Below are 16,343 nucleotides of genomic sequence, written 5' to 3'. Positions count from 1 at the left end.
TCATGCAAAATACTGCACCTCAGACAGTGCAGCACTCCCTCAAATGCACTGGGAGTGTTGGCCTACGTTATATACTCATATCTAGAGTGGAGACCTGAACACTCTGACTCAGAGGTGAAAGTGAAATAACTGAGCCTTGGCTGTGGAAGAAAATAACTGATCAAATAGTCTAGATCAGCCAATGGTTCCTCTTTCCTCTCTTTGCTATCTTCTTATATCTTAAGCAAAGGTTAGATAGTCAGTACTGCCAACTCTCGCTTCACAATACAGTAGATTGAAGACCAGAATCTGATTTAAAATTTATATCAACACTTAATTTGGTCAATACTTTTCCCCTCAAACATCATCACAACAGATGTGATCTGGTCATTATCTCATTGCTGTTTGTGGGATCTTCTTGTGTACAAATTAGCTGTCACATTTCCTGCATAACAACACTAGATGCTTCAATAGCTGTAACACATTTTGTGAAGTCACGAAAGTCTTGATATAAATGCATGTTCTTTCTGTCTTTACTGTAGCAACGTATCTCAGTCCCAACTTCAGATGAGCTCTCTACTGAACCTCAAACTTCTGCTAGCTCAACTAAAGCAGCAACATCGATATCTTGCCCAATCAACTTGTCTCCACTTCTAATGTTCACAACCTTAACACTCCAACACCAACCCTCTCTGTGTTTGGACTATACGATAATCCAGTTCCCCTTTCTGTATTTGACTGTAAACCATAAAGAAACCACTGGGGCCACAGTTCCTGCTTATCACAGGTTTCACTTGGTAGAAATGGGTTTATTAGATCACCAACTTTCACCCATGGAGCCCTATAGGTAACATGAATGCAAATCACCCAATGTTAGAGGGTAGAATACCTCGAACAACTCTCCTCAGAAAGCTTGGGAGTTACAGTATTATTTTTGCATTTCACTACTCAATTGTAAACTTCTTGTATCTTGCCAAATGCAAACAATACCAGTAATATAAAAGCAAAATACTCCAGATACTGGAAATCTGAAATAAAAACAAGAAATGCTGGAAATACTCAGAGGGTCAGGTAGCATCTGTGGAGAGAGAAGCAGAGTTAACGTTTCAGGTCTGTGACCCTTCACCAGAATGATCCCCGATTCCTGGGATTGGAGGATTGTCCTATGAGGAGAGATTGAGTAAAATGGGCTTACATTCTTTGGAGCTTCAGAAGAATGAAAGGTGATTTCATTGAAACATATAAAATTCATAGAGGGCTTCAAAGGGTAAATGTGGAGAAGCTGTTTGCCCTGGCTGGAGAGTTTAGAACTAGGGGGCATAGTCACAGGACAAGGGATTGAGATGAGGAGAAATTCCTTTAATCAAAGGGTTGTGAATGTTTGGAATTCTCTACCACACAGAGAGCTGTGGATGCTCATTGAATATATTTAAGACTGGGATCAATAGATTTTCAGACACCAAGGGATAGGGCAGGAAAGTGGAGTTGAGATAGAAGATCTTAATGAATGGCGGAGCAGGCTGGAGGAGCTGCATGGTCAACTCCTGTTCCTATTTCATATGCTCTTCAATTCACTCGTTTGTAAAAATGTAAAACAAAGCACATGAGCACTTGTACATGAAAAGCCCCAGCTTTCTTGGTGCAGGCTTACAACCAACAATAAATAGTAAAGGTTGGAGCTATCCATATATCCTCATGAGTTAGGTAAATGGCAAACAACTGCCTCATGCTGACTACACATCCAGCCAGTTGTGTGCAGTCTATGGACTTTATACAGGGAACAATAAACAAGCGAGGACTTTGTCACCTGAACTATAACCCATCCTCATACACCCATCTGGCTGGTCTGCTTCAATTATTCCCGAGGCCCACAACAAAATACAACAGGAATAAAGGACAGCTGACATTCCACAAGAGAAAAAGAAACCTGCACACTTTTCCCAATCTATGAAAAATTTCGATTGGCTGCATTAAAGCTTTTGGTGTCAATTTTAACCTAACCCACTGGCTGGCAAACTGAGGGGATTGAGTGTGACATTATTTACAACCCTCACCCCATTTCACACTGAAGTCAGTGCAGAGTCGGGGGTGTAAAACGAGCGCATTCCACCCAATCCCGTGGCTTTTCCTCCAGGCAATTTAGGTTTAAATTATCACCAATTCTGGCCTCTTGAGCATTTCTGACATTAATCACTCCGCCATTGGTGGCTGTGCCTTTAACTGTTTAGGTCCTACCTCTGGAATTCCCTCCATAAACCTCTTCAGCTCTCTCTCTCCTATTTTAAGACGCTCCTTAAAACCTACCTCTTTGACCAAGCATCTGATCTAATGTCTGTTTATGTGGCTCGGTGTCAACTTTTGTTTGATTAGGTAAAGCACAGGAAATACAGTCGCCAAGGTGGGGGCAGGGCAAAATTCAGCATGATATGGGACAGAGAAAATAGCTTCTAATGAGAAGGAAATTACATTTACAAGATTTGGAAGTAATCCTTTACCACAATAACTGGTCTGTAGGACTGTACTGCTTAGTAATCCTGACAGTTTGGTCCTGGTCCCACAGTACAGATCAAGAAGCAGAGTACAGCTGGTAAACTCAAACAACCGATTTCTCTGCTCTTTGCCTCAAAGCAATATCCTGTAATATTCTGTTACCAGCAACAAGGCACCATACGAAAAAGGATCTCGGGAGTGGACAGACCATAAAACGCCCTTGGGCAGCGCAGTGGTTAGCACCGCAGCCTCACAGCTCCAGCGACCCGGGTTCAATTCTGGGTACTGCCTGTGTGGAGTTTGCAAGTTCTCCCTGTGACCGCGTGGGTTTCCACCGGGTGCTCCGGTTTCCTCCCACAGCCAAGACTTGCAGGTTGATAGGTAAATTGGCCCTTGTGTGGGTAGGTGGTAGGAGAATTGAGGGAAGGTGGGGCTGTGGTAGGGAATATGGGATTAGTGTAGGATTAATATAAATGGGTCATTGTTGGTCGGCACAGACTTGGTGGGCCGAAGGGCTTGTTTCAGTGCTGTATCTCTCTATGACTCTATGACAACATTCATTCAGTATTCCTAACCCACACGTGAGCCAAGCGGACAGAATGAGTGCATTTCCCACCAGCTCCAGCTCTCAACCAGGCTGAGTTAACTGGTTTCAGCAGAGTTTGATGGGCAGAACCAAGCCCAGAATGGGAGAGGAAGAGGGGGAGACATCAGTTAGGGCTCTACCTCCTGACTCCAATGTAATAATCTGTACTGGAAAGCAAGTGTGGCAGGGGAGGGTGATCCTGTGAGAATACTGACAAGTTCAACTCTGATATTGTCCCTCGCCCACTGAATTCAAAAGCTTTTCCAATATAAAGGATATTGGTTGGGTAAATAACTGAAGGAGCTACTGATGCCTGCAGGAGGGATATTCAGGATGCAGCCAGATGCTTAATTTGGGAGAGGTAGGGCACAAGGGTAGTAAACTTCCATGCTCTAATTGTCTTCTCTCATCCTGGATTTTTCTATTGTACTACAGACACAAGACTCCCAAAATAAGCTTTCTACTCCGAGCTCCATCATGGCAAGAGACTACCAGGAGGACAGAGGAAACGCTACAAGGATGTCCTTAAAGCCTCCCTGAAAAAATGTGACACCTCCACCGATTCGTGGGAATCTCTTGCCCAAGACTGCGCACAGTGAAGAAACATCCCCGAAGGTGCCAGCCAATTTGAACAACGTCGACATGCCCAGGCAGTGACCAAGTATAAACAGCAGAAGGAGCGTTCAGAATTTCAAGCATCCCATTCACTCACCTCAAACACCACCTGCCCTAAAGGCCTGCTACCCAACCCGAATCCAACGGGACCCGACGACATGTGTCGGGTTTGGGTCAGGTCGGGTCGCACTTCCGGATCAGACATTCGGGCTTGGGTCGGACCAAGTCAGATACACTCTATCACAAGTTCCAATGTTAATGTAATTTTTGGACTAGAAAGGTGGTTTTGTTACAGTTATTTTAAACTTGTACAGATCAGCAACAAAGTGAAAAACGGAAGGTGGGTTAACTGATGCTCAGGTCGGGTGCGAGAAAGTGGAAGGACTTGGGCTGGGTCCGACTCGGGTTGGACGTGGTTCTGTCGGGCTCTGGTCGTTTTTTTTTTGCAGACCCGAGCAGGCCTTTAACCTGCCCCACCTGTGGCAGAGTGTGCGGATCCAGAATTGGATTATTCAGTTGTCTAAGGACCCACAACCCTGGAGTGGAAGGAAGTTCCCGAGGAACTGTCTGAGAGATAACTCACAATGGGAAAAAAATACTTCAGCTAATAAACTGCTACTGGTATTTGGGAAAACTGCTACACACCGGAGCTTTCACAGTATTTCATTTCAACCTACACTTTTATATTTTATATCCCATTAACTGACTCAGCTATTCACTTGGGTTAAACTTGTCGAGATTAAAATCGAATTTAGTAACTTATTACAACCCGGGTGGGTGTCCGTGTATTTCGCGGGGCGGCCCTGGAACACGATTCCCTCCTCCTTTAGTAAACAGTTCATGTTTCCAGTCACTTACCCACTTCCAGAACAGGGAGGAAAAGAGGAGTGGGCAGGGATCCAGGGTAGATCTGCGGGAAATCAGGCCTGGGCGCAGCGAAAGAGCACGAAAGAAGCGTCTCCTTACCTCGTTGATGAAACCTTGGAGCATTTTGAAATCTCCTGGGCTGTCAAACAAACCGTGCACCACAATAACCGGCTTGTAGGACTGCGCTGCTTCTAGCGCGATAGCAGCTGAAACCGCGAGTACAGTCCAAGCAAACATGTCGGTGCCTTTCTACAGTGTAGTATTGGGATGAAGCAACAAAAACAGTGGAAACGCCGAGCTAACCCAGAGCTGCATTCATTCAGTCTCCATCCCCGTCCCTCCCAGCAGCAGCCCCTGTCTATCAATCCTCACTGATTTACTCTCCCACCCAGGCTCCTCTCCATTTCTCTAGTCAATTACAGATGAAACTGACCAGGGCGGCTGCGCGGGACATCCAGCATTGAATGTCACATCCTGCTTTCCCCACCAACCGTGCAGGTGACCCTGGCAACGGTGTATGTACTTCCTCTTTGCTTCATTTACCCCTGGATTCATTTTAAAACTTTTATTTTGGGGTGGTGGAGAGAGAGAGAGAGTGCATGGGGTAAGACAGGGGTTTGCACATCTTTTTTCAAGGCCAGAAAAGAAAACTGTCTCTGGCAAAAAAAAAACCCAGCAGGGCACCAATGTTCTTCCATCCTGGGAGAACAACTGCAAAGTGAATCAGCTCGACCGACTTGGGGCCTTACAGGAGTACAGCCATCAGCAACAGAACCGTGCATTTACATGCCAGCACACTCCACTTTTGCGAAAGTGTCTTACATTGGAATAGTAGCAGGTAATGTAGCTATCTTCATTGATGAGGAACTTCAGTTATGAAGATCGATTGGAGAAGTTAGGATTGTTTTCCTTGGAAAAGAGAAGGCTGAGAGGTGATTTGATAGAGGTATTCAAAATCATGAGGGGTCTGGACAGAGTAGATAGAGAGAAACTGTTCCCACCTGGGAAAGGATCGAGAAGGAGAGGGCACAGATTTAAAGTATTTGGTAAGAGAAGCAAAGGTGACAAGAGGAAAAACTTTTTCACGCACCGAGTGGTTAAGGTCTGGAAAGCACTGCCTGAGAGTGTGGTGGAGGCAGGTTCAATTGAAGCATTCAAAAGGGAATTAGACAGTTATCTGAAAAGGAAGAATGTACAGAGTTATCGGGAGAAGGCAGAGGAATGGAACTGAGTGAATTGCTCATTTGGAGAGCTGGTGCAGAGACGATGGGCCGAATGGCCTCCTTCTGCACAGTAACAATTCAGTGATTGTGACATTTAAATTTATTATTGATATTTTCACTTTAACCAATGTTTTGCTGAGCAGCGAGTCAATTCTATTAATTGAAAGTTCTTTCTTTTAAACAAACCCAGCAATAATGAAAATTAATGAATGAAAGAAAATGCTATGAAGACTTGCATTTATATAGAACCTTTCATGACTTCAAGACATCCCAAAGCACTTTCCAGCTGGTGTAGTCACTGTTGTAACGTGGCTGCCAATTTGCACACAGCAAGATCCCACAATAATGCCCAGATAATCTGTTTTAGTGATGTTGATAGAGAGATAAATACTGGGCAAGACATCAGGGATAACTCCCCTGCTCTTCTTCAAAATAGTACCGTGGGATATTTTCCATGCACCTGAGCAGGCAGAGGGAGCTTCACTGTTAACTTCTCATCTGGAAGACAGTATCTCTGATAGTGTAGTGCTCCCTCAGTACTGCACCGGGAGTGTCATTTGTGCTCAGTTATCTGCAGTGAGTCTTGAATCCACAATTGTCTAACACGGAGGTGAGTGCTACTGACTGAGCCAGGGCTGACACTCACTAATTTGGATTTAATTACTAATGAAATGTCACAACTGCCAGCCACTTAGCAATAATTTCACTGTAACTCAAAGAAAAATAACTTGTATTGAAGAACCTCATATCAATATAACTTCCAACATTCTTTGTGCCTTTCAAGTTTTTACAATAAAAATTACAGCTATTGCTTTTTAACACACCAATCATCACTTTTGGACACAGCGTCTGGCTCCTGAGAATCTGAAGTGTGACCTTCACCACAAAAGATCTGGTAAGGTCACTCTTTAACAGAGTCCTGTTTATATTAGACACAATGGGCTGTGATTTTAACCTAACTTGCCAGGTGGGAAACCCACAGGATAGGGTGAAATGTTGGTTTTACCAGTATCACTCTACACTGATTCCAATGGAGAGTAAAATCGAGCAGAGTGTAAAACCCCGTCCAAACTCGATCCTGTCAGTTTCCCGATGGGTGAGTTAGGTTAAAATTGCTCTCTATAACATTATTTGTGTTTTGAAAACATCATCACGAAGTTCATTGATAAAAACTATACACAATTCAAGCTCCTCCATAATGGCTGAGCTGGTAGGAAGTGAATAGTTAAGGCATGAAAGACCAGGAAAGTCCCAGGTCTGTCTATCTAAGCTGTGCAGATTCCATAATAGGAAATCAAGGCCCAATCAGTTTATATTTCAGTTTCCATCTGCTGCTGTAGCCAATCTGATTTCACATAGCTTTATTTCCAGTAACACTTAGGCATCAACTTTAGATCTGACTTTAAATGGTAATAGTTCTAACATGAAAGAATTGCCATGATATAAATCACAGTGTAGATCACTCACATCTTCAACCTTGATGGCAGTTGTTAACCTTATGGATCAACTGAAAATAACATCGTCCACAAGAAACATCGCATACTTTGGCTCAATGCCCATTTTTCTCACACTTTGTGAATTTGCTGGACTATTTTAATATGTTAAAGGCTCTATATAAATGCAGGTTTTTGTAAGTATTGATTTCATGGTGCTCTCCCATTTGTGAGATATATAGAGGGTGCAGGTAATAGGAGACTTGACCTGCTTTTTGGCTGTGAACAAGTTGGCCATTTATGACAATCCGACAGTTTCATGGTCACTTTTACTGCTGCCACCTTTTTTATTTTCAGAATCAAATTCTCAAACTGCCGCAGTGGGATTTGAAGTCAAGTTCTTTGTATATTTAGTCCAGGCCTGTGGATCAGTAAGCCAGTAGCATAACCATTACACTGTTGTAACTCTACATCTGTTCATCTGCTACCAACAAGGTAGCTAATAAAATTAAAGAGCAGGAATTGTGCTCTATCTTCTGCTGCCTGGTCCAGGAGCTCTGTTACAAGAATCACAGCACATCATAGCTGAGATTAGTTACCTCAATACAGGAATTGCAACTGGTCTGCGTGGTTCAGACAGCATAACATAGTAAGCATTTACTCACTGCACAATCTGTTCTATGTTTGGTCTTTTTCCTCCTTTCTATTAAGAGTTAAAAAGACTATGGTCAAATCATTGGCACAATTCAAAGTGCAACTTGCAGTTTGCAAGAAATGAAACCATAGGTTCTGAGAAAAAAGGGGATCTAATTTATTTCTGGATGAGCTCAGCATCTGCAGAATGGCACAAACTGGCACTTAAACTAGCTATTAACAGCTTTCGGAGCAGACGGTATCATTTCAGATTTTCTGGCATTTTGGCAACAGACCATATTGTTTCGGGGGTAAGGGTAGTTAAGAGAGTCATAAAGAAACTAGGGGGTTGTTCACTGACTAGGGGGTTGTTCACTACAGTATTCAGCTCTATTCATAGCTCCTCTCATAATGAAGGAACCTATTCTAACCTAGAACAGGATTTGATTATTGGCAAGTAACAGCCATCTCAAACAAGAGAAAGCTCAGCGATCTCTCATTGACTACCTCAACCTCTCTCTCCTCCTATCAGACACTTATTAAAACCTTCCTCTTTGACCAAGCTTTTGGTCACCTTCCCTTATATCCTTTTGTAGCTCGGTGGAAAATATTGTTTCATTATGCTCCTGCTTCATTTTGTTTCATTATCTCCTCGCCAGCCTTCCATCTTCAACCCTACATAAACTTGAGCTCATTCAAAACTCTGCTGCTCATTTCCTAACTCACAACAAGTTTCATTCACCATCACCCTTGTGCTCGCTGACCTACATTGGCTCCCAGTCTAACGATGCCTTGATTTTGACATTCTCATCCTTGTCTTCAGATCTCTCTATTGCCTCACCCTGCCTACTCTGTCTGAATGTTTAACATCACCTGGGCAAAGCTCAGAAAGGGGCTTCACAGACTGATAATAGAACCCTCTGGATTCTTCTTCTCTTCATTCAAATTCGAGAAAAATCGGGCAATTCTCCCAGCAAGGTTTTCCATTCTGCATTCTGCCCAGGCAGTGTTTAATGGTCAGACTGTATTGGTGAATATCTAACACATTGAGTTGACAATCGTATTAGCTAGCACAGATATATAATTATATTTTAAGTAAAAATCTGAGAAGTGCGTTGAAAATGTTTGCACTGTAGCAAACTTAACGTCTAGCACCACCTAGAGTTACCCAGCAGCATTGAGAACCATGTCTAAATTGGGTTTTTTACAAAAGGAACCTGCCTCAAAGTCTGCAGTTCAGTGATAATCTTTTAAGATTTGTTTTATTGTTTGCTGATGGTGCGATAAAAGCACAACTTTCATCCTGCTTTAAATCGGAACATTACTACCTTTATTTCATTGTGCATTTTGAAATAGCCAGAATTAAAATGGAAAACATCCTGTGAAATTTTAGAGTGGAGTTCCAAAATTCACTTGTTTGAAACCCTGGCTTAGTGTTTTTGTCTTGTCGTCATTAATTCAAATTCAAAATGTGGTGCCTGATTGTTACTGCAGATTAAATTGAAATGTAATGTATCTGGACAGACAAACAATGGAGTGAATAAATTCAACTACTCTGATCACTGAACTATTAAATCAGTATGTTCAGTAATGCCTATTGATTAATCATCTTCCAAAACAGGAGATTTGACTTTAAAAAATATGGCCCTAACATGAAAGAATTCCCGTGATGTAAAGTACTGTGCAGATTGCTCATATCTTTAATCCTGGTGCCAGATCTTACCCTGTGGGTCAACGGGAAATAACATCATCCACATGGAAAATCTCACCATAAAGCTTTTGGTCACTCTCCCTAATCTTTCTCAGTCTTTGGCTCGATGTACATTTTCCTCAAACTTCTGTGAAGCACCTGAAGACTATTTTCTACATTAAAGGCAGTATATAAATGTAGGTTTTTGTTGTTGTAAGTGCTAATTTCATGGTGTGCTCTCCCATCCATGGCATGTATAGGGAGGGCAAGTTTCAGTTCATACAAGACTTGGCCTGGTTATGGAAACTTTTTTTTGATCGTGACCACACAAAAAAAAATGTTGGGAGGAAGTGCAAACTGCAATAGGGAGAACAGGGAATGAACAAATGATGAATTATTGAGTGGAGAATGTATCAGCTCACATGGATGACTCTAGCAAGTTCAACTTCTATGTTTTCAACTGAATAAAAAAAGTTAGTATTTTTCCTCAAAACTTTGGACAATGAGTTCTGCATTTTTTTTTTTGCAGATTTTGAAATTGTGTCCTGTACACCGAAGTCTAGGTCATTTAATATATATCAAGAAAGACAGTGGTCCTAGTACCAACCCCTGAGAAACCCCAGTCCGAAATACAACTGTTCACCACTACTCTCTATTTCCTGTCACTCAGCCAACTTTGTATCCATTGCTGCCACTGTCCCTTTTATTCCATGGGCTTCAACTTTGCCGGCAAGTCTATTCTGTGGCACCTCATCAAATGCATTTCCCTCATCAACCATCTCTGTTACCTTATCACAAAACTCAATCAAGTTGTTTAACGTGATTTGTCTTTAACAAATCCATGCTGGCTTTCCCTTTAATATACACTTGTCCAAGTGACTGTTAATTTTGTCCAGGATTATTATCTCTAAAAGCTTTCCCACCACTCAAGTTAAACTGATTGGCCTGTAAGTTGCTGAGGACATCGATAGGCTGGTGGAATAGCCGGACATGTTCCAGAGGAAATTTAATGCAGAGAAGTGTGAAGTGGTACATGTTGGTAGGAAGAATGAGGAGAGGCAATATAAAATAAAGGACATATTTCGAAAAGGGGTGCAGAAACAGAGAGACTTGGGTTTATACAAATCATTGAAGGCGCAGGACAGATAGAGAAAGTGGTTAAAAAGGTATACAGGATCCTTTATAAATAGAGACATAGAGTACAAAAGCAAGGAAATTATGACGAACCTTGATAAAATGTTGTTTCAGCCTCAACTGGACTATTGTGTTTAATTCTGGACACCACACTTTAGAAAGGATGTCAAGGCTGTAGAGAAGGTGCAGGAAAGATTTACGACAATGTTTCCAGGGATGAGAGACTTCAGTTATATGGATAGATTGGTAAAGCTGGGGTTGTTCTCCTTGGAGAAGACTGACAGGAGATTTGATAGAAGTGTTCAAAATCATGAGAAATCTCAACAAAGTAGATAGAAAGTGTTCTCATTGGTGGAAGGATCAAGAACCAGAGGGCATTGATTAAGATGATTGGCAAAAAAACCAATGGCGACATGAAGAAAAACTTGTTTACATAGCGAGTGGTTAGTATTTGGCATGCACTACCTGAGAGCGTGGTGGAAGCAGATATAATCAGGTCTTTCAAAGGGGAATTGGATAAACATCTGAAGAGAAAAAATTTGCAAGGCTATGGGGAAAGGGCAGTGGAATGGGACTAACTGAGTTGGCTCTTGTAGAGAGCCAGCATTGACACAATGGGCGAAAGGGCCTCCTTCTGTGCTGTAACCATTCTATGAGTTGAATTTGCACTGTGATTCCACCTTGTTACTCTGATCCCAAAATATATTTGTTATTTTCCCAAATGCCATCAGACATGTATAGCTGGAAGGGCAGTGCCAGTAGAAAAGTCAGTAACAAGTGAAACTGATGATAACGATTTGCATTAGGACATTTCCACACACAATAAACCCTCTAATAACATATTTGAAAGAAATAAAGATTTGCATTTATTTACATATCTTTTTTAACATGATTGAGACTGCATAAACCTAAATTCTTCCAAAACTCTACCAGCTGCATCTTATCCTCAACTCAGTCTTACTTTGTCATTGCTGCTGTTTTCACCAACCTCCACAGATTCCTCTGTGTCTGCTGTGGCTCAGTGGTAGCACTCTCCCCTCCAAGTTCAAAACTGGAGCACATAATCCAGCCTGACACTCCCAGTGCAGTATTACTTGTCCATTATCCAGTCTTGGTTAAATGGCAATTTTCTTCAATTAAACATTGGGAAGACCAAAGCCATTGTCTTTGATCCCAGCCACTCAATCCACCCAATTCCCTGGTGAATGCTGAAGCTGAATCAGACTTTTTGAAACCTTGGTTTTGGTGTCCTATTCAACCTTAAGCAGAGATTCCGTATTTTTTCCATCGCAAAGATCATCTAATTCCATCTCTGTAACAACGCCCGCCTCCACCTGTATCTCAGCCTATCTGCTGTTGAAACCCTTACCCTTGCCTTTGTCACCTCAGGACCCGACTATTCCAGTGGTCTCCGCACTGGACTCCCATCCTGCACTGTCAACTTCTGCTCAAACTTCTGTATCCAAACTGCTGCCAAAGAAAAACATTCAGGGCTATGTGGAAAGAGCAGGGGAGTGAGATTGATTAGATAACTCTTTCGAAGAGCCAGCTCAGACACAATGACCTCCTAGATTCTGTGATTTACCCATTATCATCCCTTCCCTCACTGACCTACTGTAGCTCTCAAACACCTCCCCATCTCTGTAATCTTCTCCAAGTCTACGAGCCCTCCCTCCACCCCGATCAGTATATGTTCCTCTTACTCTAGCCTGTTGTCTACTTTGATCTGTAGGCAGTCACCACGCTGATCTCATCCATGTCTTCAGAGGGTTCTAAATTTAAAACAGGGCGGAGCGGTCTACAGACAAGATGAGTTTCAATAGGAGTACACATGTCAATATTATTGGCCAAAGCAAAGGATTTCTTTTCCCCACCTTCCTTTACTAACCTTGTTTAATCTGTTCTGAGGGATTAAAGGATGTTTTGCATAATTAGACCCTTCAAGATCTCACTTGCTTCTTGTGACAGTCACTGTATTTTGGGTATTTTTTCCCCCCTGTCTTACTGTAAACAAACAGCCGCCTTTACATTTGTGTCGAATTTCTTCGTAACCTGTGTTTTGCCAGAAAAAAATCCCTTGGCCTGACCTCGCTCATGTTGGGCTTTGTTGACATTTGATATTAGATCGTCTCGCAGGCCAGACTGTACCACTGCAACAGTGAGGAATAAACCTCCTTTTTATGAGGTACAATAATTGGGTGTTAACGAATTAAATAAATCTTTGTCCACCAGGATCTGATCTACTGCAAATAAAACCACAACAACTGTCGGATTTCAAACTCCCTCCTGCATTTACCCCACTGTTTTGCATTGCTTTACAAATCATTCCTCCCCAGAATAATGTAAAAATATACAGATGACATTCCGTGCTTCTTTCACTAATAACTATCAGTACACGTCGATGTTCAAACGCCTCCATAACTTGTAGATACCCCTGCACGTTTCAACCGGATCCTTTCTTTTTACTTTGAACGCAGAAACAAGAGGGGAAGCAGACGGAAGTAAGGCGAGCTTTGGTGAACTCTAAACTCTTGCCATTTCCTTACATCCGAGGCCAGCATCTGGCAGCTGGTGAAACAGCTCGAACTTAGCATTTGTTTTTCTTTAAAACAAAGGTTGGGCCCGACACGGGAGTAAATGCTTCCCAGAAAAGGTTCATCATGATGCTCACGGCGTCCACCCGCCTCCTGGTGAGTTTCTGATCATCAATTTCATTCTGGTTATTACCTGTTACATAGTAGCAAAATAGTGTGATTTATTAGTGGAAAGAAGGCACAGGAGCAAGTTACACATTGTAGCCACTCTACTCAGCAGGCTGTTTGTTATACTGTGTTCCCACAACCACTGACAGATATTTTTGCTCTATTAAAATCGCAATAAACAAGGAACATTGCACACGTGCTGAATGTCACTCAGCTCTGCCTTGTTGTTGAAGCACTTGCTGTCCCACCATGACCCCGAGTGTTTGCTGGACACTTCGGTCTGGAAAAGCAACTGGAATCTGCATTGCTGGATTTTTTTTCCAGCTGTGAAATAATGTTACCCAGCCATACCGGTACAAAAAGCTTTTAAAATTAAATTAAAGTAGGAAAGACTGGCATTTATATAGCACCTTTCAGAACGTCCCAAAACACTTTACAGACAATGAAGTATTTTTGTAGTGTTGGTGTAATGTAGGAGCCGGGTGTGTTACAGATTTCTTGCGTATTCCAAACATTGTATTAAGGGGGAGATCTGAACACACTTGTTTGGCTTTTGCTATCTCTTAGCTTCCAATTGTTGGCAGCAGATAATTTATGCCTCTCCAGTGAGATCACGCCTCAGAGGCTATAGCCTGCGTGTTGCTGCCTAAAATGTTCACTTCCTTTAACCGACAGTTTAAAGGCGTGATACACAAGAGCGTTCTTTCTATTGTTCATAATCGAGCCTGATATCTGTCTTTGTTCTACAGACAGTTTTGTGTCTCATTGAAAGCCATTTCAAATGTACTTCTGCAGGTAGGTTAACTTGTGAGCGATGAGCTTTCCATCTTGGACAAAAGTGAATGGGAACATCGTTACTGGAATAACGAATACAGTGGCTTAGTTATGTAGTTTACTAAAACAAATCACAACTTGCATTTATATGGCAGCATTAACATAGAAAAACGTCCCAAGGCACTTCACAGCATTATCAGACAAAATTTGCCTTTCACAGAATCCTTACAGTACAGAAGGAGGCCATTCAGCCCGTTGTGTCCACACTGGCTCTCTGAAAGAGCAACTCGCTCAGTTCCATTCCCCCACATTCTCCCTGTAACCCTGCCCATTCTTCCTTTTCGTATAACTGTCTAATTCCCTTTTGAATGCTTCAATTGAACCTGCCTCCACCACATTCTCAAACAGTGCATTCCAGACCTTAACCACTCTCTGTGTGAAAAAGTTTTTCCTCATGTCACTTTTGCTTCTTTTACCAAATACTTGAAATCTGTGGCCTCTCATTCTCAATCCTTTCACGAGTGGGTTGAGCCACATAAATTGAGTTTAGAAACTGGAAATAGCTCAGAAGGAGACCATTCGGCCCATCTTGCCTGTGCCGGAGTTTCTCACCACCATCTGACAGTAGTTCGACATCAGTAAGCCACCAAACAATGGGGGAACCAAAATCCTTGAGGGATTACTGTATCGGGCAGGGTAAGTGGAGCATCATTCGAATCCTTTCTAAAGGATCAAGTGTTGCTGATATCCCTCTGATAACCTCAAATATTGCCTTCTTAGAAGAAGCCCCACCACTCCTAACTTTTAATTTTGAAGTTTCCAGTACATTATCTAGGATTTTAATAATTAACAATTGTGTTGTTCCTAGTAATCAACTGTTGACCAGTTTTATGCTATTCATTAATTCCTCAACACAAATTGATATTAAGACAGGTGACCCAATGCTTGGTCAAAGATATGGGTTTTAAGGAGTGGCTTGAAGGAGAACAGGCATAGAGGTTTAAGGAGGGAATTCCAGACATGAGGGACCAGGTGGTGAAGGTACAGCCACCAATGGAAGAGCGATTAAAATTGGGGATGCTGAAGAGGCCAGAATTAGAGGAATGCAGATAACTCAAAGGGTTTAGGGCTCAGAGGAGATTAAGGAGGGGTAAGGCTATGGAGGAGTCTCAAGAATGAGAAATTTAAAATCGAAGTGTGTGCTGGACTGGAGCCAATGTGAGTCAAGCGTAGGGAGTGATGAGTGAATGGGACTTGGGTTTGGAAGCTCAGCTCAGAGTCAAATAGGATGTCAGTCAAGATCAGACTGATGTGATGAAAGCTCCTGTCTTTCAGTGTACGGTAGGCACCATTCCAGCAGAGCAGGATGTCAGTGCCAGTTTCCCACTGCCTGTCCTCTCCTGAGGTGGAATGTCATTTGTGTCTCTTGCTTTTTCCTCTGGGTTAGCAGTCAGAAGCACTTCACCAGGATGTGTGATTCAGAGGCTCTGCCTTATTAGAGCAGAGCTACAAGCCTATTCTCTAAAATGACAGTGGGTCTATGACACCTGTCATTGTTTGTTCATAAAGAAACCACAGCAATTTGTGGCAAAGGAGATACTCAGTGATGTTTATTAGGTCCCAGATGTGATGTTGACATTAGTGGAAATGCAAATTCTAACAGTGCAACAATGCACAACGCTAATATAGCCTGATCTGAAAGATGAGGAGAAAAGTCCAATTCAGACTGCTCGCCATGAGGTAAAAAGACTTGCTTTTATATCGCAACTTTTATGACCTCAGTTATGTCCCAAAGTGCTTTTCAGCCAATGAAGTGAGTCACAGTTGTAATGGAGAAAGCACAGCAGCCAGTGTGTGCAGAGTAAGCACAAACAGCAGTGTGATAATGAATAGATAATCTGGACCTTTTTTAGGTTGGGGATAATTGTTGTTCTGGGTCACTGGGGATAACTCCCCTACTTCTTCGAAATAGTGCTACAGGATCTTTTCCATCTAGCTGAGAGAGTAGACAGAGCCTTGGTTTAACATGGTGTCTGAAAGACAGCACCTCTGTTAGTGCAGCACACACTGGAGTGTCAGCCTGGATTTCTGTGCTCAAGTCCCTTGACGAGGACTTGAATGCACAACCTTCTGAATCAGATTCACAATTCCTGCAATTGTTGGCTCAGTGTTTTTGATGTGAGCATAAGCAGACTGGAAGCCAAATTCATTAGACTC

General features: G+C 42.3%; 2 protein-coding genes across 3 annotated transcripts in view; one reads left to right on the top strand and one right to left on the bottom strand.

The window, feature by feature from the left end:
- The window catches only part of ppt2b (palmitoyl-protein thioesterase 2b), a 63,463-nt gene extending 58,490 nt beyond the window's left edge, over window positions 1-4,973 (bottom strand). Inside the window, exon 1 of the mRNA XM_068009397.1 lies at window positions 4,637-4,973. Within this exon, the coding sequence (XP_067865498.1) occupies window positions 4,637-4,774 (138 nt within the window). The 5' untranslated portion in view covers window positions 4,775-4,973. The remainder of the gene's footprint in view (window positions 1-4,636) is intronic.
- A 112-nt stretch (window positions 4,974-5,085) lies between these two features.
- Window positions 5,086-16,343, top strand: part of LOC137346099 (carnitine O-acetyltransferase-like) — a 64,218-nt gene continuing 52,960 nt past the window's right edge. The window contains exons 1-2 of one of the 2 annotated variants that reach the window (XM_068009396.1): window positions 5,086-5,375; window positions 13,128-13,340. In XM_068009396.1, coding sequence (XP_067865497.1) covers window positions 13,311-13,340 — 30 coding nt within the window. In that variant the 5' untranslated portion in view covers window positions 5,086-5,375; window positions 13,128-13,310. The remainder of the gene's footprint in view (window positions 5,376-13,127; window positions 13,341-16,343) is intronic. The other variant, XM_068009395.1, reaches the window with a different exon arrangement.

This window comes from Heterodontus francisci, chromosome 29, assembly GCF_036365525.1.
Source record: "Heterodontus francisci isolate sHetFra1 chromosome 29, sHetFra1.hap1, whole genome shotgun sequence".
Classification (NCBI taxonomy): domain Eukaryota; kingdom Metazoa; phylum Chordata; class Chondrichthyes; order Heterodontiformes; family Heterodontidae; genus Heterodontus; species Heterodontus francisci.
Note: the sequence above shows the minus strand (reverse complement) of the source record. Positions and strands in the feature narration are given on the sequence as shown.